General features: G+C 46.1%; 1 protein-coding gene across 1 annotated transcript; it reads left to right on the top strand.

The window, feature by feature from the left end:
• The first annotated feature begins 1391 nt into the window (after positions 1-1391).
• Positions 1392-2281, top strand: LOC141021557 (uncharacterized). Its single transcript, XM_073497382.1, has one exon. It carries the CDS (start codon positions 1676-1678, stop codon positions 2279-2281), a length of 606 nt encoding a protein of 201 aa, XP_073353483.1. The 5' UTR covers positions 1392-1675.
• Positions 2282-26152: the final 23871 nt, after the last annotated feature.

Genomic DNA, 26152 nt, shown 5'->3' with positions numbered 1-26152 from the left:
GTGAAAATTCCCTGTCAAAGAAGGTGAAACACTTACGTGGCTTAGTTTATTTATCTCTGGATAATAATAAAGGGATTCGCTGAATAATAATGGAGGATGAATGGCTGTGGTGAAGTATGTTTCAGAATAGTTTAGTGACGTTGTTAGCTCCGCACGTCAGTAGTATACATATTTTTCACTATGGTGCTCCGCAGAATAGCGTCATGCCAAGTAGTTTGTTGCGATGAGCTCAAGCATACACCTCTGTCAACCGCACAACACTTCTCCTAAAAACCTAGCGCCTTCCCCTATGGCTCAGGCACCTTAAACATCCATGCCTTCACATAGGTTCATGTCCGTGCCTCACGTAGCATCGTACCTGTGCCTCTAGCTGTGCTACTCGATGTATAAGTGCGTTTCGCAGCTGCATGCCTACGCCCCTCGTTTCTTCTCGTTGTTTCTGCCCATCTCGTACTTACAACTATTTCAGACATGACCGTGCCTGTTGAGTCGACACATTCATGGCTCTCACGACCGTGCCTCTGCAAGAATAACGATCGTGCTTGTAACAGTGCAGCATTACAAGTGATACATTCAGGACACATTAGGGACCACCTTGCCACTATTTCAGACATGACCGTGCCTGTTCCGTCGTCACATTCATGCCTCTCAAAGTTAATTGAAAAACATTCCGGAAAAACAGTAACGGACGCCTATTGTCAATCCTCACGTCACGTACATTGGACGTTCATTCTTTCGTCACAAAAGTAATTGTCGTGCCTCTGCCACAGAACATATAAGTGTAAAACGATTATTCCTACACTTGTAAAACCTAGAATGCCCTGGATAAATGTCGAATCCCACCTTGCGGCAAAACCATGGAGGCCAGTGCTTCTCAGGAACACATCTGTGGCTTTTTGCGGATGTAGTTGAGTGCACGGCTATTTGTTCGTGCCCGTGCCTCACGTAGCACCATAGCACGAATTGACGTCCATGAACCACGTAACTTCATTTCCGTGCCTGACGTAGCATCATATCTATGCCTCTACTTGCGCCTCTAGTTGTATGAGTGCTTCTTGCAGCTGCATATCCACGCCTCTCGTTGCTTCTCGTTCTTTCTGTCCATCTCGTAGCGACAGCTGCAACAATGCCTCTGAAAAAACACAGCACTGCTCCTACCAGCGAATGTATCACTGAAAACAATTGCCACTCCCAATGAATGTACCACGCCCGTGTGTCTGAGAGTTAAACCAGCCACTTCAAGCATGCTTCTCTTGGTCAGAGACTTGTGCCTCTACATACTGCCCCTCCATGCGTCACGAGATAAATTGTAAAAGTTAACATTTGGCAGCAAACTACGCAAGACAACGAACATCTCCCCGACTTGCTGGAGATACGACGGTTGCTAAAAACATAACTGCTGATTTTATTTTTATTTTTTATAAAGAAAAACCACGATCAAAAACTCAGGATGTGCACAACCGCACCACCAGGGAGATGAAACCACGATCCAGAACCCACGATGTGCACAACCACATCGACAGTGAGATCGTGCACTCCTTTGCCGCTTGCCCGCCCTTAAATTTAGACTTCCGCCGCGGCCTTCTTACACACAAACAACAGAAATCGCCATTGCGCTCCCACTCATTGTTCCCCACGAAAAACCAGGTTGCGGGAGGACCAACTGCTCCAGGCCATGGGATTCATCAAGGAATTCATGGAGGTGCAGGCCCACGACAACACGAAGTTGCACGTGATCCACACCAACGACTTGCACAAGGCGGCGACCACCATCGAGCAGTATGAGCGACACCTCGAATTCGAGCGCCACAAGATCGTCGGAGTTGATGTGGAGTACACCAACGACGTTGGCGAAGATCAGAAACCAGCCCTCGTCCAGCTCTCCGTCGGCAAGGATCATCCGGTGTTGCTCTTCCAACTGAGCGCCTCCGCCAAGAACTGCACCAGGTTCGACAACTTCCTCGCCGACCCCAGAAACAAGTTTGCTGGCTTCTCCATCGACGGCGACATAGAGATGCTCGGGCGCATCGGACTAGAGATCGCCCACTTCGTCGACATCCAGAAGGAATGGAGGGTGCCTACAGCTACCAAGCCTCTGGACTCCCTTGGGGATGTCTCAAGCATCATTGTCCACGACTACTACAACAACATGAAGAAGAACCTCACCAACGCAGAGCACCAGCGCTGGGCGCGCATGCCCCTGTCCATGAGGCACATCGAGTACGCGGCAAAAGATGCTTACGCTGCGTACGAGATATGCAGCCGCCTCACCATCATCTAGGAAGGCCTCCACCAGGCAAAACTCGAGAAGGAGCAGACCAGGAAGCGCGCAAGGTCCTGGGGCGACTACGACTATTGAAGCAGGTGGTCCCGGCCAAGAAAAGTAACTAGAAGATTGCTCATGCCATTCTAGATTTCCCGTTAGATTTGATTTCTCTCAAGACTGCCGTTTGCTTGTTCTAAATTTAGATTTGCCTGTGTCGTAGTTAACCTTGCAGTTTGCTTCCAGTTTACATATCTTTTGAACAAGTTTATTTCCAGTGCAATGTTGCAGTTTTCTATTATTAGAATATATTGGCGTGAACTGAAAAATATAAACATAGTACAGATAACCTTGTAGTTTGCTTCCAGTTTACATATCTTCTGAACAAGTTTATTTCCAGTGCAATGTTGCAGTTTTCTATTATTAGAATATATTGGCGTGAACTGAAAAATATAAACACATTACAGATAACCTTGTAGTTTGCTTCCAGTTTACATATCTTCTGAACAAGTTTATTTCCAGTGCAATGTTGCAGTTTTCTATTATTAGAATATATTGGCGTGAACTGAAAAATATAAACACAGTACAGATAACCTTGTAGTTTGCTTCCAGTTTACATATCTTCTGAACAAGTTTATTTCCAGTGCAATGTTGCAGTTTTCTATTATTAGAATATATTGGTGTGAACTGAAAAATATAAACACAGTACAGATACTATACGATTAGCGTAACGCACAGAGCAAGTACACATAGCAATCCACAAAAATGATGAGCAGGCAATGCACTAGTACCTTTGTGGATGCAGCGTCGAAATGCAGGGACAACAATTACAGAATGCTCCTAAAAGCAGTGCACAATGTTCCTTCGGTGACATTTTGAATACAGAGGTAGTTAGGTGTTTATTCTCCTTGGAAAACATTGCTTACGCCCATGACCCTCAGAGAAGAACACTACAGAGGCACGGTTGTCCGTCAATAACACCAACTAGCTACTTAAAACACCCACGAAGGCACTTCGGTGCATCCACTCCTATGGAGACTGTGCATAAATTGACTTCACGTCCGTTAATGAGGCCGAATGCCTTCGAAGACACATGAAACTCATAGTCCATGGCCCCGCAATGAAAACATGTCAATGAAAGCTTCTTGAAAACAGAGGCACACCTTCACGTGCTTCCATCACGATCCTTCGCGTCCCTACCTCCCTTAAAATCACGTCCGTGCCTCCAGTTCATCGGGTAAAACCGTACCTCTGTCGTGCGTAACATGTTAAGAAAGTTGCTGAAAACAAAAACATCAGAAAACCGAGCATTACGTCAACCCCGCTGGCACTAAACGTGACGTCACCGAAAACGTAGAGGCAGGAGCGTGCCTTACGGCCAGCTTCCGACGTATCGGGTCTATGAAGATTTACTTCCTTCTTAATATGGGAGGTGACTATCGCAAAGGCATAGGCTCCATCATTCACCTCCGTGCCTCGGCAAGAACGACGACTGTGCTTGTAACTGTAAAGCGTATAGGACACCTTAGGGATGACCTTGCAACTATTTCAGACATGACCGTGCCTATTCCGTCGGCACATTCATGCCTCTCGCAGTTAATTCAAAAACATTCCGGGAAAACAGTAACGGACGCCTATTGTCAATCCTCGCGTCACGTACATTCGACGTACATTCCTTCATCACACAAGTAATAGCCGTGCCTCTGCCACAGAACATATAAGTGAAAAGGATTCTTCCTACACTTGTAAAACTCGGAATGCCCTGGATAAATGTCGAATCCCACCTTGCGGTAAAACCATGGAGGCCGCTGCTTCTCAGAAACACATATGTGGCTTTTTGCGCATGTAGTTGAGTGCACGGCTATTTGTTCGTGCCCGTGCCTCACGTAGCACCATAGCACGAATAGACGTCCGTGCAATCACATAGCTTCAACTCCGTGCATCACGTAGCATCGTATCTCTGCCTCTTGTTTCGCCTCTAGTTGTATGAGTGCTTCTTGCAGCTGCATGACCACGCCTCTCGTTGCTTCTCGTTCTTTCTGACCATCTCGTAGCGTCAGTTGCAACACGGACACACAACAATGCCTCTGAAGAAACACAACACTGCTCCTACCAGCGAATGTATCACTGAAAACAATTGCCACTCCCAATAAATGTACCATGCCCGTGTGTCTGAGAGTTAAAGCTGCCACTTGAAGCCTGCTTCTCTTGGTCAGAGACTTGTGCCTCTACATACTGCCCCTGCATGCCTCACGAGATACGATGGTTGTTAAAAATATAACTGCATGCCTCACGAGATTGTAAAAGCTAACATTTGACAGCAAACTATGAAAGAAAACGATCATCTCCACGACTTGCTGGAGGTACGACGGTTGTTAAAAATATAACTGCTGATTTTATTTTTATTTTTTATAAAGAAAAACCACGATCCAGAACCCACGATGTGTACAACCGCGTCGACAGTGAGATCGTGCACTCCTTTGCCACTTCCCCACCCTTAAATTTAGACTCCCGCCGCGGCCTTCTCACACACAAAGAACAGAAATCACCATTGCGCTCCCACTCATTGTTCCCCACGAAAAATTCGATTGCAGGAGGACCAACTGCTCCAGGCCATGGGATTCACCGGGGAATTCATGGAGGTGCAGGCCCACGACAACACAAAGTTGCACGTGATCCACACCAATGACTTGCACAAGGCGGCGACCACCATTGAGCAGTTCGAGCGACACCTCCAGTTCGAGCGCCACAAGATCGTCAGAGTTGATGTGAAGTACACCAACGACCATGGCGAAGATCAGAAACCCGCCCTCGTTAAATTTAGGTTTGCTTGTGTCGTAGTTAACCTTGTAGTTTGCTTGTAGTTTACATGTCTTTTGCACAAGTTTATTTCCAGTGCACCACAATAGGCACTTATGTGCCTATGTGCCTCTAATACCAAGGGGACCATGCGTAACTTGGCTTCACGTCATTTTACGCAATATTCTAGACGTCAACCAAAAGATTCACCTTCTCTCTGATATGTTCATTAATGAGGCCTAATGCCTTCGAAAACACATGGAGCTCATAGTCCATGCCCCCCACAATGAAAATGTGTCAGTGAAAGCTTCTTTAAAGCAGAGGCACACCTTCACGTCCTTGCATAACGATCCTTCTCGCGTCCGTACCTCCCTTGGAATCACGTCTCCGTGCCTCCAGTTAGTTACGTGCATGCCTCTACGTCGGGTAACACCGTACCTCTGTCGGGCATAACATGTTAAGAAAGTTGCTGACAACAAAAACATCAGCAAACCGAGCATTACGTCCACCCCACTGGCACTAAATGTGACGTCATCAAAAACGCAGAGGCAGGAGCGTGCCTTACGGCCAGCTTTCGGCGTATCGGGTCTGTGAAGATATGCTTCCTTCTTAATATGGGACGTGACTATCGCAGAGGCAAAGGCTCCATCCTTCACCTCCGTGCCTCAACAAGAACGACGATCGTGCTTGTAACAGTAAAGTGTATAGATGATACATTAAGGAGACATTAGGGACCACCTTGCACCTATTTCATACGTGACCGTGCCCGTTCCGTTGGCACATTCATGCCTCTCACAAAAGTAATTGCCGTGCCTCTGCCACACAACATATAAGTGAAAAACAATTCTTTCTACACTTATAAAACCCGGAATGTCCTGGATAAATGTCGAATCCAATCTTGCGGTAAAACCATGCAAGACGGTGCTTCTCAGAAGCACATTTGTGGCTCTTTTGTGCATGTTGTTGAGTGCCTATCTAGAATCTAACCATGTTGAAACCATATTCAAATCTAACCACACTGAAATCTCTAGAACCAAATATGTGCCCTAGTTGAGACGTTTATTTTGTACTTGAAACTGCAATCTATAATAAAACAATACAGTGTAATAAAACATACGCCTTCCGACCCAAATATGGTACTTAAAACTGCAATTTGTAATAAAACATACACCTTCCATCACAAATTAATTCGCTCAACTCTGTACTAACCAGTACAATGTGAATTGTACTGCAAAGTTGACACATTTATTTTGGACGGGGTAGTACTACTACTTAAGAACAAAACACGATTGCTTGACATGGAAACGAAATTGTCTCCGTTCTGACAACGATGATTGCTTGACATTGTTCAACCTTTACAGACACACAAAACATGAAAAGCATAAAAAGCATGGAAAAGCAAACTCTACCAACAAAACTACACTAATCCCCGTCGTCGGAGATGTCCACTATCTCCATTCTGACATCGACGTCGTTGGCCTCCGCCTCCTGCTCCGCATCCAGCTCGTCGAAGAGCACATCGGTCTTCGCCTGCTCTTCCCGGAAGAAGCGCCGGTTGGACTCCACATACGCCTCATCTTGGATGGACTCCAGGATAGCGGTCCGCTCCGCCATCAAGGCCGACTCACCGAGATAGAACTCCGCCTCGTCTTCCTCGTCACCCCACTCCTCGTCGTCCTCGTCTTCCTCGTCACCAGCCTCCTCGTCGTCCTCGTCATCTCCCTCCTCGTCGTCCTCGTCATCTCCCTCCTCGTCGTCCTCGATCGTCGTCCTCGTCCACGCCTTCCTCGTCGTCCTCGTGCACACCTTCCTCGTCCTCCTTCTCATCCTCGTCCATGCCTTCCTCGTCGTCCTCGTCCACACCTTGCTCGTCGTCCTCCTCATCCTCGTCGTCCTCGTCATCCTCGTCCACGCCTTCCACGTCGTCCTCCTCATCCTTGTCACCCCCTCCTCTTCCTCCATCACATCTACCCCCACTGGATCAACTCCCTGCATGAGCTCCGACGCATCCCCCTCCACTTCCTCCACCTCCCCAATCTCCTCCGGCCCCGGTGAGTCCGGAGACATGCCTGCTGCGACCCGAGAACCGCGCCTCGAACGGATGTCCTCCTGCAACTGAAAGCGACGCTAGGGAGTAAGCATCGCATAAGTAGTTATCTTGTGCCAAACCATGGCGGGGAACGTCACAAACAAAAAGAGGAAGATGGGTGATTTCCTAAGATTGCCGGCGACAGAGGGAGAAGGAGGATGATGTCTAGTGGTGGCGGACGCCGCTCGGCTTAAATAACTCCTTCTTGACCTCGGGCGACGGAACGGTGACACGCGGCGTTCACTTCACCGACGGATGAGACGACCGTCGGTCCTTTTGGATTCCGCAGCGCCGACACGTGGCGTTCACTCTATTAAATACCTCCACCTCCTCCAGAACGGCGTCACCGGAGGAAACGCATGTCGGACCCTTGGGTTTCTGGAGCGGCGTTCACACCGAATACGAGGGGACGCCCGTCGAACGGTGGGGTTTCTGCAATCAACACATGAATGTGACTCCGTGTAACGCATAACCGTGCCTCTACTGACTTCATAGTTGTGCCTTTCAGTGCGAACGATTCAACAGAATCATTTGGAACACCAAGACAAACTAACATCACTCTACACAATGCGACGCCGTGCCTTCCTGGGACCCATAGTCGTGCGAAGAATATACCACACCAGCGTCTCTAGAATAGGCCATTACGTGCTTCACAGAGTAAACAGTGGGTATTCACATCTGAACCAATTCCGCTGGGTCTCCCCAATTAAACAACCTTTGTGCGCTGAACGGCGGTGCCTCTCCGTCTGATCGAGTGGACGGAATCATTCAGAACACAAACACACGGGAGCGTGACTCTATATTATAGGGCAGCATGCCTTTTAGCGCTTCACGCCCGTGCCTGTGACCCTTAACACTGCCACGAACGTCCACGCCATCATCAGTGCACAAGTCATGTCGCTACCTGGTACAGAACTGTAGTTGTAGTCACTTAACGCCCGTGCTTCTAATAAAAGAAGCGCCACACAGAGCCGTGGCTTTTAAAAACATTACGGTTTTAAACACCTCGACTCTGGAACCGGCCACTCGCAAAGTAAACATTTAGCGTTAACACCTAAACCCATTCCGCTTTGTTTCCACAATAAACTTACGAAACGTGACTCTCCGACACACCCAACCATGCCCTGATGGCATTCATGTCGGTGCCTCTTCTTCTGAGTGAGTCAACGGAATCATTTCGAACAAAAATACATGCGAACGTGACTCTACATAAAACCACGCCATCTGGAACACCAAGACAAACTAACGTCACTCTACACAATACCACGCCGTGCCATTAAACACCTCACGCCATGCTTCTAATAAACGAAGCGCCACGCAACTCAGCACAGAGCCGTGGCTTTTAAAAACAAGGAAATTACGCTTTTAAACACCTTGACTCTCAAACCGGCCACTCGCAAAGTAAACATTTAGCGTTAACACCTAAACCCATTCCGCTTTGTTTCAACAATAAACTTACGAAACGTGACTCTCCGACGGACCCAACCATGCCCTGATGGCATTCATGTCCGTGCCTCTTCTACTGAACTAGTCAACGGAATCATTTCGAACACAAATACAGGCGAACGTGACTCTACATAAAACCACGCCATCTGGAACACCAAGACAAACTAACGTCACTCTACACAATACCACGCCGTGCCTTCCTGGGACCCATGACCGTGCGAGGAATATACCACACCAGCGTCTCTCAAATAGGGCATTCCGTGCCTCATAGAGTAAACAGTGGGTGTTCACATCTGAACCAATTCCGGTGGGTCTCCCGAATTAAAGAAAGAACACGGTGCCTTTGTGCGCCGAACGCCCATGCCTCTCCATCTGATCGAGTCGACGGAATCATTCGGAACTCAAACACACGGGAAAGTGACTCTATATTATACGGTAGCATGCCTTTTAGCACTTCACGCCCGTGCCTGTGACCCTTAACACTGCCACGAACGTCCACGCCATCGTCAGTGCACAAGTCATCGTCCGCGGCTATATTCACTTCACGTCCGTGCTTCTAATAAAAGAAGCGCGAAGTAACCCAGTACAGAACCGTGGCTTTTAAAAACAAGGAACTTACGCTTTTAAACAACTCGAATCTCGAATCTCACAAAGTAAACAGCCAGCGTTAACATCTAAACCCATTCTGCTTTCTTTCCATGATAAACGTACGAACGTGACTATGCGAAAGACGAAACCATTCCCCCATGGGATTCACCTGTGTACGTGCCTATTTTTCTCAACGAGTCAACGGAAACATTTCGAACACAAATACAGGCGAACGTGACTCTATATAAAACCACAACATGAATCTATGGGATGCAAGCCCGTGTCTGTGACCCGAAACACTGCTACACAGAAAAGCCACGAACATACACGCCTTCATCAATACACAAGTCATTACAATACTAGGTTCACAACCGTGGATGCAGAGACTTCACGTCCCGTGCATCATAAGTAATGGCGCCTAATTACAACGATACTCGAAACCAAAATACATTTTGTTAGCAAGGTAGATGACAGAGAAATTTCACAAGACAAGGTAAGAAACTCCACTCCACTGCTTAACAACACCAGACGCACACAACAGCCAGGGACGCTGCTGTATACCTAGTCCCCACCGACCTTGTTGTTGGTTTGCTCCCGGCGCAGTTCATCAATCTCCTTCTTCAGCGCCTTCATATTCTCGTCATGTCGCTTCACACCTACGGCCGATTCCTGCAACGACTGGATGTGCTCTCTATGGAGATTTCTCGTCTCAGCCGTAATTTCTACGATCCTGGCATTCGCCTTCTCCAAATCTTCCTTTGTTTCCTCGCAAAGCTCTTCCACGCGTAGGTGATCTCCAGCAGCTGCTCGTACGTTTTTTCAGCCTTTGGAAGTGAAACCAAAGTATTCATCTCATCGACCAGGTTATTGAGAGTAACTAACAAGGACCTCACAGCACTTGCCGTCGCCGCCCCGCTCACCATTCCCTTCTCTTTCGAGCCACAGCTGCTCCCCAATTCTACAGCAGGGGACTTCTGTTCAAGACCATGACGCAGACTAACCCTACCTACAACTGACTGTAAATCAGTATCAGCAAGACACACCCACATCAAATTAGGAGTCAGCTGACCACAATAATTCATGTTTCACAAACTAAATCAAAGCAGCCGAAAGAAAGAAAAAACGAATGATGGAGAAGCAGAAACAGGGTGAACTTACAGACGAGGAACCCTCACGAGCCGGGATCTCCTCCCAGCGCACGGCAGTCCGGAGTAGTCTCCTTCTGCCCAGCCATGGCGGAGATGGTCAGTGAATAGTGATGAGCAACATGAGTGGAAGGCCTGGCGGCGGACGAAGGGAGGAGTAGAATGTGGCTAGGGTTTCGAGACCCCGTCCTGCTTAAATAGCCGGAGCCTGGCCTCGGGCGACGAGCTAGAGCAGCGTCACCGGAGGAGACGCCCGTCGGACCATTAGGTTTCTGGAGCGGCACCACGTGGCGTTCACTCCCGAGGTACGAAGAGACGCTCGTCGAACCATTGGGTTTCCGCGATAAACGCACGGATGTGACTCTTGGTAAATCATAACAATGCCTCTTCGCGCTGCACGGATATGCCTGCCGTTGCGAACGGTTCAAGGGAATCATTTGGAACACGAAAACAACACAACGTGACTCTTCACAATACCACGCCGTCACTTCCTGGGACCCACCACCGTGCAAAGAATACACCACAGCAACTTCTCTCGAATAAGCCATTCCGTGCCTCACCGAGTAAACAGTGAGTGTTCACACCTGAACCCTTTCCGCTGGGTTTCCGCAATTAAAGAAACGAACGTGACTGTGAGTAAGACCAAACGATGCCTTTCCGCTAGGTTTCCATCTGATCGAGTCAACGGAATTATTCGGAACGCAAACACAGACGAGCGTGACTCTATATAACATCACACCATGCCCGTGCCTCTCCATCTAATCGAGTCCACGCCTTTATCGAGTAATATACGAAACATCAAGAAAGAAACGTGACTGTGCTTTTGAAAACAAGGAAACAAGCTTTTAACAACAGAGTCAATAGTAAGTGTTGGCGTCTCAACCCATTCCGCTGGGTTAAAGAAACGAACATGACTGTGCGTAATGAAAAGCTATGCCTCACCGGCCGTCCCTCTCCTTCTGATAGAGTCTGACGGAAGCACTCGGAACAAAAACACAGGGGAGCGTGACTCCATATTATACGGCAACATGCCTCTTAGCGCTTCACGCCCGTGCCTGTGACCCTTAACAGTACCACGAATGTCCACGCCATTGTCAGTACACAACTAATGTCACTGCCTGGTACAGAACCGCGGCTGTATTCACTTCACGACCGACACTAACAAGCGACATCCATGCCCAGAGCCTACTCATCTACATGTACCAACGAACGAAACAACACGACGACAATGCAATGCATAAAAGCTTTACAAATTCATGTAAGTACAAAAGGCCACATGCCCCAACGCAACGAAAAAACACAAGCTTCAAGCTCTCTGCCTACACTCCAGCAACGTTCTTGATCGGCTGGTGGGCGAGCGCATCCTCAATCTGCTTCTTCGTCGCCTCATGACCTTCCTTCACAGCAGCATACGAATCCTCAACCAGGCTCTTGTACTTGACGAGGACCTTAGCCTTCTCATCCATAAGCTGCTCCACTTCGCCCGACAGCTTCTGCACCAACGCATGGCTCTGCTCATACAGATTCTTCCAGAGGGCGGCCTCCTGGTCCTTCTGGTGGAGCTCTTTGAGAAGCTTCTCATTCTCACACAGAGATCGAAATATGAGCTCAGTGAACTTCTCCATAGAGGCATTGCTCTGCTGCACCAACTTCCCCAGGCGAGCGATGAACTGCTGCTGCTTAATTAGCTCATCGAGCACGTCGTCGCTGGCTAAGGAATTCTGTACTGCCATCTTGCCGAGATCGTCTCCATGGCGAATGCGCTTGTGGGAGGATTCGCCTCCATGCAAGAGATCGTTGGACACCTGGGCAACGACGCAGGATATCCCTGCCGCCGCTACAGCGTAGCGGCGGCACCTCTCCCTTCTTTCCGCGGCTTTGGTCCTCGCTGCGTGGTTGCTTGAACACCCAGAACCCCTCTTACCTGCCATGGCGCAAGCAAGGAGCTACTAGCTAGAAAGAGGTGCCTGTCTCTGGAGAATTGTGGACGTGGAGTGTTCCATGAGTAGGTACCTTTTTATAACACATGCACACCGGTCAGACGGTCAAACAGAGTAACCGACGCCTCGAATTCTCACAATCTCTCTTAAATACCTCGAACTCTGCATGCCTGGGAAACACAAGTACTATCATTTCGTCTCCCCGTGCGTTCGTCCACACTACAACCACTCAACTTCTTTCAAATGGTCCGTATATATTCAATAAAAAAACATCTCAAACACAGTTAACTTACTGTGTACGTCTGTCTGTATTCCAGGGAAATTACTGTCGAATTCATACTATTATCCATTGCCATATTTTTTGAAATGATATTTATATCAAAATCATACTATATCCGCGAATTAACTTGCACGCTTCTCGAGGTGACACCTTAGTGAAAACGTCCGTAACACACGCAGGCACGAATGTGACGCTCTTTAATAACAAACAGTGCCTCCCTGGAACACACCACCGCGACTCTCCACAAAAAAGGAACGAGTTGACAAGGAAAACATTTCCATACAAAGCGTCAGTAGTCTGCCTGTTGCATTAGCAACACGGTGCCAACTCGGCTTCACTTCCATGCACCTCACAGTGACTCGCCAGAGAAAATGCATGTAACACACGCGTGGACAAACGTGACTCTGGCTAATAACAATACTTGCCTCCGCCGTTTTCACGTCCATTCCTCTCCAAAAGAACGAGTGAGCGGAATCATTTGGAAATACCAAAAGCATACAACCGTGGTAACTTGACTCTCACCAATGCGTTAACATGCTTCGCATGAGTTCATGTCCATGCCTCTCCAAATGAACTGGCGAGCGGAATCGTTTGGAACACAAAGAACCATGAAACGTGACTCTCTCTAATAATAAGCAGTGCCTCCCTGGAACGCACCACCGGGACTCTCCACAAAAAAGGAAGGAAAACATTTCCGTACACAGCGCCAGTAGTGTGCCTGTTGCATTAGCAACACAGTGCCAACTCGGCTTCACTTCCACTCATGTAACACACGCGTGGACAAACATGACTCTGGCTAACAACAATACTTGCCTCCGTTGTTTTCACGTCCATTCCTCTCCAAGAGAACGAGTGAGCAGAATCATTTGGAAATACCAAAAGCATACAACCGTGGTAACTTGACTCTCACCAATGCATTAACATGCTTCCCATGAGTTCATGTCCATGCCTCTCCAAATGAACTGGCGAGCGGAATCGTTTGGAACATAAAGAACCATGAAACGTGACTCTCTCTAATAACAAACAGTGCCTCCCTGGAACGCACCACCGCGACTCTCCACAAAAAAGGAAGGAAAACATTTCCATACACAGCGCCAGTAGTGTGCCTGTTGCATTAGCAACACAGTGCCAAATCGGCTTCACTTCCACGCACCTCACAATGACTCGCCAGAGAAAATGCATGTAACACACGCGTGGACAAATGTGACTCTGGCTAATAACAATACTTGCCCCCGCCGTTTTCACGTCCATTCCTCTCCAAGAGAACGAGCGAGCGGAATCATTTGGAAATACCAAAAGCATACAACCGTGGTAACTTGACTCTGACCAATGCGTTAACATGCTTCCCATGAGTTCATGTCCATGCCTCTCCAAATGAACTGGCGAGCGGAATCGTTTGGAACACAAAGAACCATGAACGTAACTCTGAGTAACGCCAAGCCATGCCCCTGTGGATCACACAAAAAGTGCTAACATCCCGCCGACTAACAGTTAAGATGGAAAGCAAAAAACAAGCTCATGGAAGTACACAGAAAGTTTCACCAATCTTGATGTCCAAACGGACGGTCGAAGATTCGAGACACTTCGCCATTTCCATAGGAGGGTGAGCGCTCGTGGCCTCACTTCCATGCACCTCATCGTGGAACGTCATAGAAAACGTGTCTAACATGCGCAGGCACGAACGTGACTCTGGGTAACACCAAACCATGCCCACGTCGATGTCACCACACTAAAATAAAAAAAACGCTCCTGCAGTTGAGCAAGCAAGGAAAAAAACAAGCCCATCGAAGCCCACAGAAAGTTACACCAATCTTGATGTGAAACCGGACGGTCAAAGATTCGCGACGGTTGGACCATTTCCCTCTCTCCCTCCACTCCTTTCTTCCTTTTGCTTTCGCACCAAAAATCTCGAACACTTCACCAGTTCCCCTCTCTCGAACACCCTCCTCTCTCCTTCTGCCCGCATTGTCCAATCCAGCAGACCAACCAAAAATCCAAATCGCATTCGCCTCACCCACCAGCCGCCATCCACTTTGAGATACAGACAGTCGGTGGGTGCCCGCGAAAGCATCAAAAACCTCTCCCGGCAGCGGCGGCGACTGACGGCGACGACCCCTGCTCGCGGCAGAGGTACCAACAGAGAGCAAGGAGAAAAAGCAGCCGATGGATGCGACGAATCCCTCACAAGAAATCAAAGGTAAAAAAATATTAATCCATTACATTCCATTACCACAGTTCGATCAAAGTGATTTCCCCCCTTTTTGACGGACATGAACCCTAACCGCCACACAAAACCGTGTTTCCAAAAATTCTGTTTAGACTTTTCTAGAAAAATTGAAATAAGGTAGACAGGTGTGCAATAGGATGCTACCACTATCCGCCACAGAAATCTGCTCGCAAGATATTTGCCTAAAACGTATTGTGCATGCCAGAACTATCTAGAACACCGCTCTAGATTCAAACCATGAGAGCATCCTTAAATTCAAAACCTGCTATTTACAGGAGATTCTATATATCCGTTGATTGTATCTGTTTCAAATTATGTGCCTCTCTCATATCAACATCCGTGCTCCAATAATAGATCTAGTTGTGTGCTTATAGCGTGAAACAATCTGTGCCTCTCCGGCAGTGCCTTTTTTTGTCCACGGGATGCATCTCCTCTTTTTGCTGTGAAATCAAATTTTGCTTCTACTGCTGCTAACGCCTGGGCATTTTTACGCAGCAAGGAATGGTAATAAGGAAAACAGGGTACCTGCAGAACAGCCTGCCGTGCAGCAAGGTACTATAAAAGGCTCACACAAACCATATAACAAAAACTATGTAGTAGCAGCAGTAAGTTAACCACTTACGTCCACACAATCTTGGGAAATTACACTTCGATGAAATTTTTCACACACTATGTGTACCATTATTCATTCGAGAACATTTTATCTTACCCTCTAAACCTTACAATTATATTTATAGAATATCATTTGTAGTGTTTTTTTCCTATAAAAAAGACTTCCCCTCACTGATATGGACTTGACAGCAGCCATACTGCTCACACCTGACCCTAATTTCCATCACTCATTGGCCAAACTAAGAGTTAGGAGGAAGACTTGATATAACAAGAAAACGATGGATTGATCGCCTTTTTAGCTCAGGAAATGAAAGAAAAGGGCTATCTTATGAATCTATGTAGATTAAGTTTCAGATTCTTTTTGTGCAGTCGTGGAAGACATGGTTTTAAAACTATATCCCATTTATTTTAATTTTGCTACGTAGTCCTTTTGTTACATAATCATCGTGCAGGTGACGGATGTGCAGGAGGAGATATTGAAACAATTTTGTCTGAACTTAATAGTGCATATCCAGAAAAACCACTCATCTCTCCTGACCCGTCAGAAAAAAAGAACGAAGCGGAACATGGACAACGAAGCACCCGAGCAAGTGCCAGCACCAACTTTGAGCAGGGAGCTACAAAAAGAGAGGCCATCAGAAACCAAGACTGCCGTTCCTCCTAGAACAAAAAGACAAAAGATAATGGACAAAACTCAACTCATCAGCGACAGTGCTACCTTGCAGCAGCAACAGCCAAGACCTCTAATGGTGCTCCCGCCAGCAGTTACAGGGGCAAGAATGAACTAACTAAAACCAAGAAGAAAAACAAAAGACAACGGTTGGAAGAAGACGAGGATGATGCCAGCAAAGAGTCAGAGCGTGATGCTGCCGACGACGACGATGGCACAAAACATGATGATGATCTCATTCGTGCAGAGGGCGATGACACCGCAGGGGACAACGGTGGCGCCGCAGAGGATAGCAACAATGATGTAAAACACATTTTCTCTACAGATTTTTCCTACCGCTTTTCACCCATGGAAACCAAACCATCCTCTATAACAAAACACTCTTTTTCTACACTGGGAAAACCAAGACAGAAGCGGACAAAGAGGATAAACACAAGTGGAAAAGAATTGGCAGCAAGAACGGATGATGAACATGAGGCAACAACAACTAAGGAAAAATGCGAAATCAAGGCAGGAGCAGCATTTGATCAGGTCAATAGAGCATGGAACTTACTAGAAGAACGTCACCAGCAAGATGTTAGGACGGACGGGTTTGGAAGCATAGAGGAATGCCAAATAAAGCGCTCCATCTGCAAACCGCTTGCAGCACACATCTACGACAACCTGGACACAGAAAGCATGACAATAACATTCGGTGATGCTGATCAGCTGAAAGAAATCAAGATTACAAAGGAAGCTATACAGAAGGTGTTTGGATACCCAAACGACATGGAAAAGTCAGCACCAAGGCCAGAGAAGAGCCCAACTTCAATGAAAGAACTGATCATAGAACTTGGCCTCAAGAAAATGGATTTCCATCACGATGATTTGTTTAAACAACTACAAAAAATGGTGAAAGTAGATGACGAACAATCAAACAGGAAATCAGTTAAAATATTTTTTCTTATTTTTTCCACAACGTTGTCTGTGGAACAACCTCCCCTACCTTCAGCAAACAAGCCATTATGGTCAAGGACTTGGACTATCCAGAAATGGCAAAGATGGATTTCTGCGAGGTAATCGTCGAAAGTATTAAGGAAGGAGCCATGATATGGTAGAAGCACAGGTTGTTGCCTCAGGAAGAAAAGAACAAAAAGCATCTCAATGGTTTAGCACAGGGATCAGTAATAATGTACCTCGACTCCCTGCTGCTGCCGACCGACACAATAGAAATGCGCAAGATTGCAAAGACAATGGACAAGACATCATTACCGCGAGCAAACCACCTAAAAGAGAGTGACCTAAAGAAAATAGCTAGAGAAGACATGAAAAGGGACGGAAAAGCACGACCAGATGACTATGAATTTGGCAAGATAAAGGTATAGCCCTATTGAATATATGTGCATTATCCCTTATAAAAACGGTTTCCAGTCTAACCAATTCCATTCTGCCGAAACAATGCAGACATGGAAAGGAACAGTAGAGAGGATCTTCTATGCCAGCACAGCAACGCCTTCGTATTCAATACAGATGATACCAGCACAACAACAGGAGCACCAGCAGACGACGAAGCTACTGCCACCTCCAACCAAGCGCCAGGACGAAGCACATGTCAGCACGAGTGGAAGCAAGGAACCAGTCACAGGCACCAGCACAGGATCATATGAAATATTCGGAAGGATAGAAGAAACGTTGAAACAAGTACTCGACGAAACAAAATAGATACCGGGAATAAAGACCAGGGCTGGACACCAATGCAGCGAACAAGAGGAGGAATTAGATGAAAACATGAAGAACTCAGTGGTGCAACAAACAACGGCCCTGATTGATTCTCTCAAACAACTTAGAAAATTTCAGGACATTGTTTGCAGAGTGAGCTTACTAGAAGAGACGACACTGAGTTGCAGGATGGAGCAGACGCGGGAGCCACAGCTGCACTTGTACATGGCAACCAGACGAAAGAAGTCGCAGCCACAGCAGAACCAGGAACGAGGAGAAAAAGGAAGAAGGAAGAACAAGACCAACAAAACAAACATGAAAGGAAGAAAAGAATAACAAAATCAAGAACACAGACCTCGAGAATTAGCCAGAGGGAGACAAAAGAACATAACAAGGTGCAAAAAGAGCAAAGCAAGGAGCACGTATCAACCAATACAGCAAGTGCCGAAGGACAGCTAGAACAAGGTAGAAAAGTAGCTGCAGAAGCAGAGAATCAAGATGAGAAACAGGTAAATGAGAACAAATACATCATCCATGTGACTCGAAAGCGATGCTTTCAAACTTGAACTTAAAAAATCTGTCTTCGATTCTGTCAGGGACACGGCAAGAGAACGCCACCGAAACATAAAGGCCAATAGCAGCATGTCATCAAGAACACCGAGCAAGAGGATGGAAGCAATAGAACAAGCAACCCAACAATAGATGACGCTCCCTCAAGAGCATCAACAGGAGCAGTACAAGAGACGAACAGGATCGGAGGCAGCAAAGACGTGAGTATAAAAAATATATCTCTTCTTTCTAAAAAGTCTCTTCTCTCTAAACTAGAAACGGTCTTGAGTTAACTGACAAATCTGCAACAACATATACACTCAGCCGGACAAGTATCATATCAACGCTCCCGCAAACGAGGCACGGGCTGATCTAGCATCGACCGTTAACAGCACGGCACAAAAACAAGAAGAAAACAACAAAGAAGAGGTAAAACTTCCAAACCCACTTTGCCCAAATAACGTCAACTCATATTGTTTCATCTATCAGGTATTACAAGCACAGCAAAGAGAAGAGGATGCCCATGCAAAATAGAAAGTTGATATAGAAGAGCTCTTCGGCACAAGAGCATTTCAGATGACCGATACAGGGGAGAAAGCCTCAGACACTGCACCTGGTGACACACCCAAGGCTGGTATACAAAGCAAAGAAAAAGTGGACGCACAAACGGATATCCCAACCACCGGCGCAAAGGTAAAATTCAACAAGAACCATTTTTCCAAAATTTATAAGAAATGTACTGCCCAGCACAACCTGTCACAGTAATACAAGAATTACAAGCAATGAACCATGCTTTTCCTTTTTCATGAAACGCAGGAAACAAACAAGGACGGTCATGCCGAAGAACAGCAAGGAGTACAAACAGAACAAACCAAAAAACAAGGGCAAATGACGACTTAAATGGTACCCAGTACGCCAACCAAAGAGCAGTCTTCACGTGACAAACACAACCGAGAAGACATGCCACCAGCATCGAAGACCAGCGAGGTAAAGCTACACGCACCTGCTCCTACAACATTAAAACAAAAAAGTTATGCATGCACAGATGAAGTACAAACTTTATTTACATTTTTTGATTGAACAGAAGAAAAAAACAAATGAAGCAGAAGATGTGCCTCAAGAAGCGATAGAAAGTGCTGCTACCGCTCGACAATGTACAAAAACTCCAGAAGACAGAGAAGAAGTGACAGGAACGGCAAAAGAGAGATTGAATGTAGAGGTCAAGCTACAAAACCTCTTTCTATAGCAAATAAAAAAATGCACCCACTAGAAAGAAACACAGACACATTTTAATTACTTTTTTGTGTTCCGACAGATGCAAGAAACAGAAGAGAGCACCAATATTCAAGACCAACAAACACAACAACACAAGGGAATGGAACAAGCAGAAGATGTTCTTCCAACAACGGACAGCGTAACCGCCGTAGACCAAGCCAGAAAACCTTCGCTGTCCGAGCAAGAAATAACAGGAATGCCAATGTCGACGCAAAAGACTGAAAAGGTGAAGTGAGATAACCTGCTTTTAAGGAAATTAGATATTTGAGTGAACAAAGACACAAATGCAATCTCATTTACCTACCTCTATGTCTCAACAGCCACAAGACAAAAACGATGACACCACGGATGAACAAAATGAAAAAGATCCAGAGGAGTTCCAAAAACCTCCACTCAAAGAAGAAAAGCTCGAAGAGGCGGCACCGGCGGAAACGACTGAAAAGGTGAAGCTACAAAAAAACGTTCAAACACACACTAAACATTTGAGTATTTTTCTTAGTGAACGGACACTAAACTACAATGAAAATAACGAGCATATTTAATTATTTTTTAACCACGCTTTTGCACGATAACGCAGAAACCTCAACAAGACACGCACGCAGACACAAGCAAAGAAGCAAAGGGCCACGGTGCATTGGAAGACCATGCAGCAAACATTCCAGAGAGAAAGTCAGACAACAACAAGAAAAAGGCCGCACCATCAGACAAGAAACATTGTGCTGTAAAAGATGTTGCCGCCACAAACACGACGGTAAGCCAGGATGGCACTCAAACAGAACGTGAACCATTGATCATACAAAACCTGGCCATCGAAGAAGGCACAAAAGATGAAGGGATCGAACGCCTGTACAACAACGTCATGACAGCGAATAAGGACAAAGGGTAAGTTCATGTTACCACCAACGAATTATATTCTTCCAATGATTTTCTCCCTTAAACATTTTACATGTATACCTGTAAATATATATATATGTTGCAGGCACGAGATTTTTATAAATACAGAGACGTCAACAGTAATGGTGAGCCTCATGGCAGAAAGCTTCAAGCCTGGAAAGGCAGTGCGTAGCGAAACCATGGCAGTCATGCTACAGATGTTGAAAAAGCAATTCAGGGGCACAAAGAGAAAGATTCTATCAACATATAACACCGTAAGTAAACCTCAAGTTTCAACAATGAATATCACTCTATCGATCAATCAACCTTTCTGTACATTTGAATTTAGAAATCTCTTTTACGCACATGTGACAAAAATGCAGGCATCAATATGCATGGCCAACCATGAAGATCCATTGGAGTTCAAAAATAAAGACGAAGCACACGTCAGAGACAAGACAATGCCTAAAAGGCTTAAAAGATTCCTTGATCTGGAAGAAGGAGAGCAACTACAAGATTTCGACATAGTAAGCACATCTCATGTTACAGACAAGAAATACAATCTCGGCACTACAATTCCGTCTAACGATCAACAAATCTTGACTAAATCCAAGAAGGATCCCTTATTTATTTATTTTGCATTTTGCAGTTCTTTCTACCAGTTTGCATAGGCGGGCATGTTCGAGAAGGAGTTATGGGCCACTACTTCGTTGTTACAATAAACATGAAAATAGAGCGCTTTGAACTCCTTGACTCTTTACCAGATGAATATCAAGGCACAATGGATTACTTCAACACAGTAACAAGCAGAGTAAAGAGGATATGGAAGCAAGTAAGCAAATTGCTCTAGCTGTCTCCAAGTAGTATTGACCATTTCGAAAAGGTCAAAATGCAGGTGCCACTTCAGGGAGCAACGTAAGCACTACAAACCTTTCTCCTTTTCCTTACTCACTGCAACAATTAAATTATTAATGCAATCCATAAAAAACATAGGACGTTAGGACAACTTCACCTAAACTGCCCAACCATCTTTGGACAACAACAATAACCAATCATCCTTCTACCTGCAGACTCGACTGTGCATTCTATATGTTCATGAACGCAAAGCACTACACCGACGGTGGAGAAACAGTGTACCTAACAGAAGAACAAGTCCCGGAGTTGAGGAAGAAAATTCTCTATCAAATAATCAGCCAATACAGAGATACGGCCGCACTGTCATTAATCAACTACACCAAAGGTTTCTCTTTCTGAACACAACAAAGTAAAATTCTACTTATATAATTTTCAGAGACACACCAATAATTTTTTATTTTTTATTTTAACAGATATGCTGAACTCTGAGGTCGATATGGAAGACAGTGAAATGCAACGAATACATTGTGACATAATTCAAGAAGAGATTCCTCCAACTCCCGAGCACATTGGGACGAGCGCTCAAGAGATACAAGATATTGACATTAATGACACAAGCAGCGATGAGGAGAAAGAAGATTATCATGTGAGCAGCAAGGATACCACCAAAGCGTCTGAAGAAGCACTCACGGAAGAACAAGCCCAGACAGATGCTGGTTTACAGAGAGAACAACACACGCAGCCAGACACTAATTTACAAAAAGAAGACGAACGGAAAGATCCACCGATAGAACCAGACAGACCACCCCCAAATAAAAAGACAGAAGACATAACAGGATCTACTTTAGAAGGTGATAACAGGACAAAGAGCGTACCAACTAGCCAACAAGAGCTTTCCAAACAGAACAAGAACCCTGTTGATGAAGATCGCAAACCAGGAACATCACCCGAGGTGAAACATGCACAAGAAGAAAAGAAGCAGAAAGAGAAGGATTTAACAGAAAAGATACTTGAACAGAGGAAACGCGATGCTGCAATCTCAGTAGAACCGAGCATCAAAAACAACAGCACACAAAAGGAATCACCAACACCTAGGCAGCCTAATGAGCAGGCGCAGTTAGGTCACGACAAGCAAAAGGCAAGGCATCTTGCAAGAGTACAGACAAGATCCCCAAAACCCTCAACGATTCAATCATCAGAGATCAACTCAGCAAACATAAGCTCAATTAAGAGGCCATTCAAACGACCAAGCAAGGAACCTGGGAAAGTCAAGGTTGCATCACTTGTTCCAGGAGATTTCATTTACAGAGAAAAATCCATACAACTCTATAGATATCTGATGAGCCGACAAGGACAGAGAGAATGCGCAGGGTAAGCAGATTCTCCTAGTTCCATGGAAACAATTACAGAGAGCTACAGATTCTCTAACATCCAACTAACAATTCACTCACCTACTTCCAAACCCTCCTTGCATACAAGTGCTACATAAATATAAAAGCTCAAACCGAGAAGACTGCATTTCAGCAAAATCCTTCATGGAACAAGCAGGAAAAGAAGAAACACAGATGGAGGGCTCCATGCTAAACGCGTTATTGGAGGAATGGAGAGAACAAGAACAATTCAACCCAGATGACACAACTGTACTCCCTGCAGGTTGCACAAATGTATGCATACCTCACCCACAAAAACACCACCGCCATTACTACGATAGAATATTTAACTAAAACCACACACTCTCTTTCTTGAAGCTGGTGCTCGGTCTAAATTATGATAACAGAGAGCTATCAGAATTCAACGAGGACAAAGAACTAAAAGGATTTGAACTCCTCGTGGGAGGTAAAGACATCCTCCATTCGAAGATGGTAAGTTCAGTATTATTACTTAGCACATGACCTATTCTCGTTGAGCTTCAACGATAAAATGAAATTCAATTTTTACATCAACAATGATCTCCTCTCTCAACGTAGATCATGATACCTCATCACACAAACAACCACTACACGCTCTATGTACTGAACAAGTACAGAGATAGCATCGACATCCTTGACTCACTGAACTACGTAAACTACGCCGATTTGTCTTGGAGTCAACACCACGTGCATCGAGAAGAACTGGTACGTACTTTTTGTACATTGATTTCCTCTTTTCCTCATGATAGTATGATACTCTTACTTTCCTCAATGCCGCACCCAAACAACAAAACCATAATGCAATAACAGATGAGAAGGATGTCTGTGACACCCAAAAAAATTTATTTGGTTTTATCAAATTCTTTATTTGATTTGAAGGAGGTTATTTAAAATTTTCTTCTAAAGGACTCTCCTTCTCAAAAAAATTCTTTTATAACAAATATCTTCCTTGAGTTCATCCAAAACTTGATCTTTGGTCTTGGAGGTTTTTCACCTTGTGATTTACTCAACACAAATGTTTTTCATTGGGAAAGTTTTTGAAAATCTTTTCATTATAAAATAACCCTATGGCTTATGGGGTGATCATTTCCCTTTCAAAACCTATCTCTTGCCATAACCTAAGTTGAAAACTCCTTCCAAAGGCCATCTCCCTACTTTGTGTCAAGATAAACTTTCATTCCAGCAAGTTAAACTTCCCCATGATTTTATCTCCATTTATTTTTAATCAAAAACCTTTTCTATCCTCTATTTTGACCCTTGGAGATTTACAAAGGAACCACTAGCTCTCTTTTGAGTTTTGCCTCCAAACAAATTTCCCTGGCTAGTCCCTAGGACCCTCAACCAAGATCCAGGAAGATCCACTGGACTCCAGTTCAAAATTTTCAAAATGTGCTTACTGCAAGTTTGGACCATATTTGCAAAATTTGGTGAAATTCATTTGTTTTCTCCTCCTAAAAATCTGAGAAAATTCAGGCAGCCTCTGGATGCATCAAGAGGTCACCTCACCAAGCCCCAGCTCCAGAAAAAAATTTCCTCGTGCCAAATCATATCGTCGAACACCTGGCGTGCACTGTTACTGTCAAAGTTCAGTGTTCAGAAAACAGTTTCAGCAGCCGATGTCGTTTTCTTCAGAAACTTACCTCGATCTCGCCAGTAGCCGCGGTGGCGCCTTGTTCCCTGTTCCCCCTTCTTATCCACCGCGTCGCACGGTCGGCCGGACGCTTGCGGGCGTCGGCGGCGAGCTGGAAGAGGTGCGCCTCCCCGTGAGCGGCGGCAGCAGCGCCCGCTGCGGCTGCCAGAGAGGCGCAGCGAGGGACGGCGCCGTCCAGCACCGCCCAAGCCACCAGAGACCACCGCGTGGCCGTCCCCTCCCCTATGCACGCCGCAGAGCCGTCGTCGTGAACTGGAAGGCGCGGAGCGCGCTCCCTGCCGCCGTCGTGACCGTACGGCCGTTCCGTCGAGGACCGGAGCATTACCCCAATCCGGTCGAGGTTTTAGCGGAGAAACGGTACCAGTGGACCACCACGGTGATGCCAAACCACCTAAACCGCCTGCCCAACCTCTGCCTCGCCGTAATTGCTCGCCGGCGTTATCCTGTTCACGGCCACCTCCTTGGATCGCCTATAAAAGGAGGTCCCGAGCTCGAACTCGAACACGCACCATCCCTACACCCCTCAAGTACCACGCCAAGCCACTGGGAGAGCCTCGAGGAAGTCTTCCTTCCCAACTCCGGCCGCCTCGACCCGCTTCGGGATCCGGCTCGATTCACTCCAGTGCGTGCACCCCCGCTGCTCAACTCATGCCAGTAGCCTCCTAGTGCATCCACCTCTCTAACCCGCGCACCAATTTGGAGTTTGCAGCACCCACCGGAGAGTTTCATCCTCGCCCGAACCACCGTCCACCGGAGATAAGGTCGCCGTCGACGTGGTGCTCATCGGCAACCAAGTCCACCACCCACCGACGCGGAAGGACACCCTGAACCCGTAGGTACCCTCCGATCACCCTACCTCGCCGTGGATCAACGCCGGCGACCACCGCAGCCTTCGGGCACCGGCGAACTCCGTTCGGAGTTTGAACCTGACGGGTGGGACCCCCCCGTCAGCCTCTCTTTCTTTCCCTTCGAACCGTTTTCTGAAGGCGCCTTCGGCAAAGTGTGTTTTCCCCTCTGGGCTGGCGTATTTCGTACCGAAGCGTTTTCTGCTTTTTTCAAACAAGCCCTTGGATCTTTTCTGTTTCATCACAAATTAGTCCTTGGACTAAAACCCTTATATCTTTTAAACAAAAGATGCTTTTTGAATGATTCTTTTTCTGTCAGTCTTATATTTTTGCCTAGTTTTTATAGTATTTATTTGGAAAAAAATTGGAATAATTTTTATACACGCAACGGTATTCACGTTAGTATACTGTTTCTTTATACCGTAGATACCGGAGGAGGTGACGGAGCCGCGAACTTCGCCGAGCTTGACTCCGACTTCTCCGAACCAGGCAAGCATGTTTGAACCTTCGATATGATGAGTGTTTTGCATGTTTGCTTGAATAGTTTGTGCATGGCATATGAACATCGGTGAGTGTTTCGTTGCATGCAAAGCAACTACCCGTGTGCTTCGAAGTTTGATATGATCTTCTGATGGGAGATGACCTGATCATGTGGTGACATGAGAGGTAGTAAGATGGTATTTTTGCAGCACGCCAGTCTTATGTCAACCGTTAAACCACGACGTTAACGTGGAGCGAGCCACATTACCGTTCGTCCCCTTTCGTACTGCCACATCTTTTCTTCAAAGAATACGGTTTAGTAAGTTGCAAACCTCTTTCCTTGTACACACCAAATAGAGGGGCCGGGATGACGGTTCCATGGCCCTGGATTAAAGCCAGTCATCCGGTCAGGGGGCATGGGTGTTTCCGGTTGGGACCGAGAGGGGGGCACCCCTTAG

This window comes from Aegilops tauschii, chromosome 4, assembly GCF_002575655.3.
Source record: "Aegilops tauschii subsp. strangulata cultivar AL8/78 chromosome 4, Aet v6.0, whole genome shotgun sequence".
NCBI classification, from domain to species: Eukaryota; Viridiplantae; Streptophyta; class Magnoliopsida; order Poales; family Poaceae; genus Aegilops; species Aegilops tauschii.
This window is presented reverse-complemented; position numbering and strand designations above follow the sequence as displayed.

Coding starts and splice junctions, on each gene's coding strand:
- LOC141021557 (XM_073497382.1), top strand. CDS start 1,676: ATGGGATTCATCAAGGAATTCATGGAGGTGCAGGCCCACGACAACACG.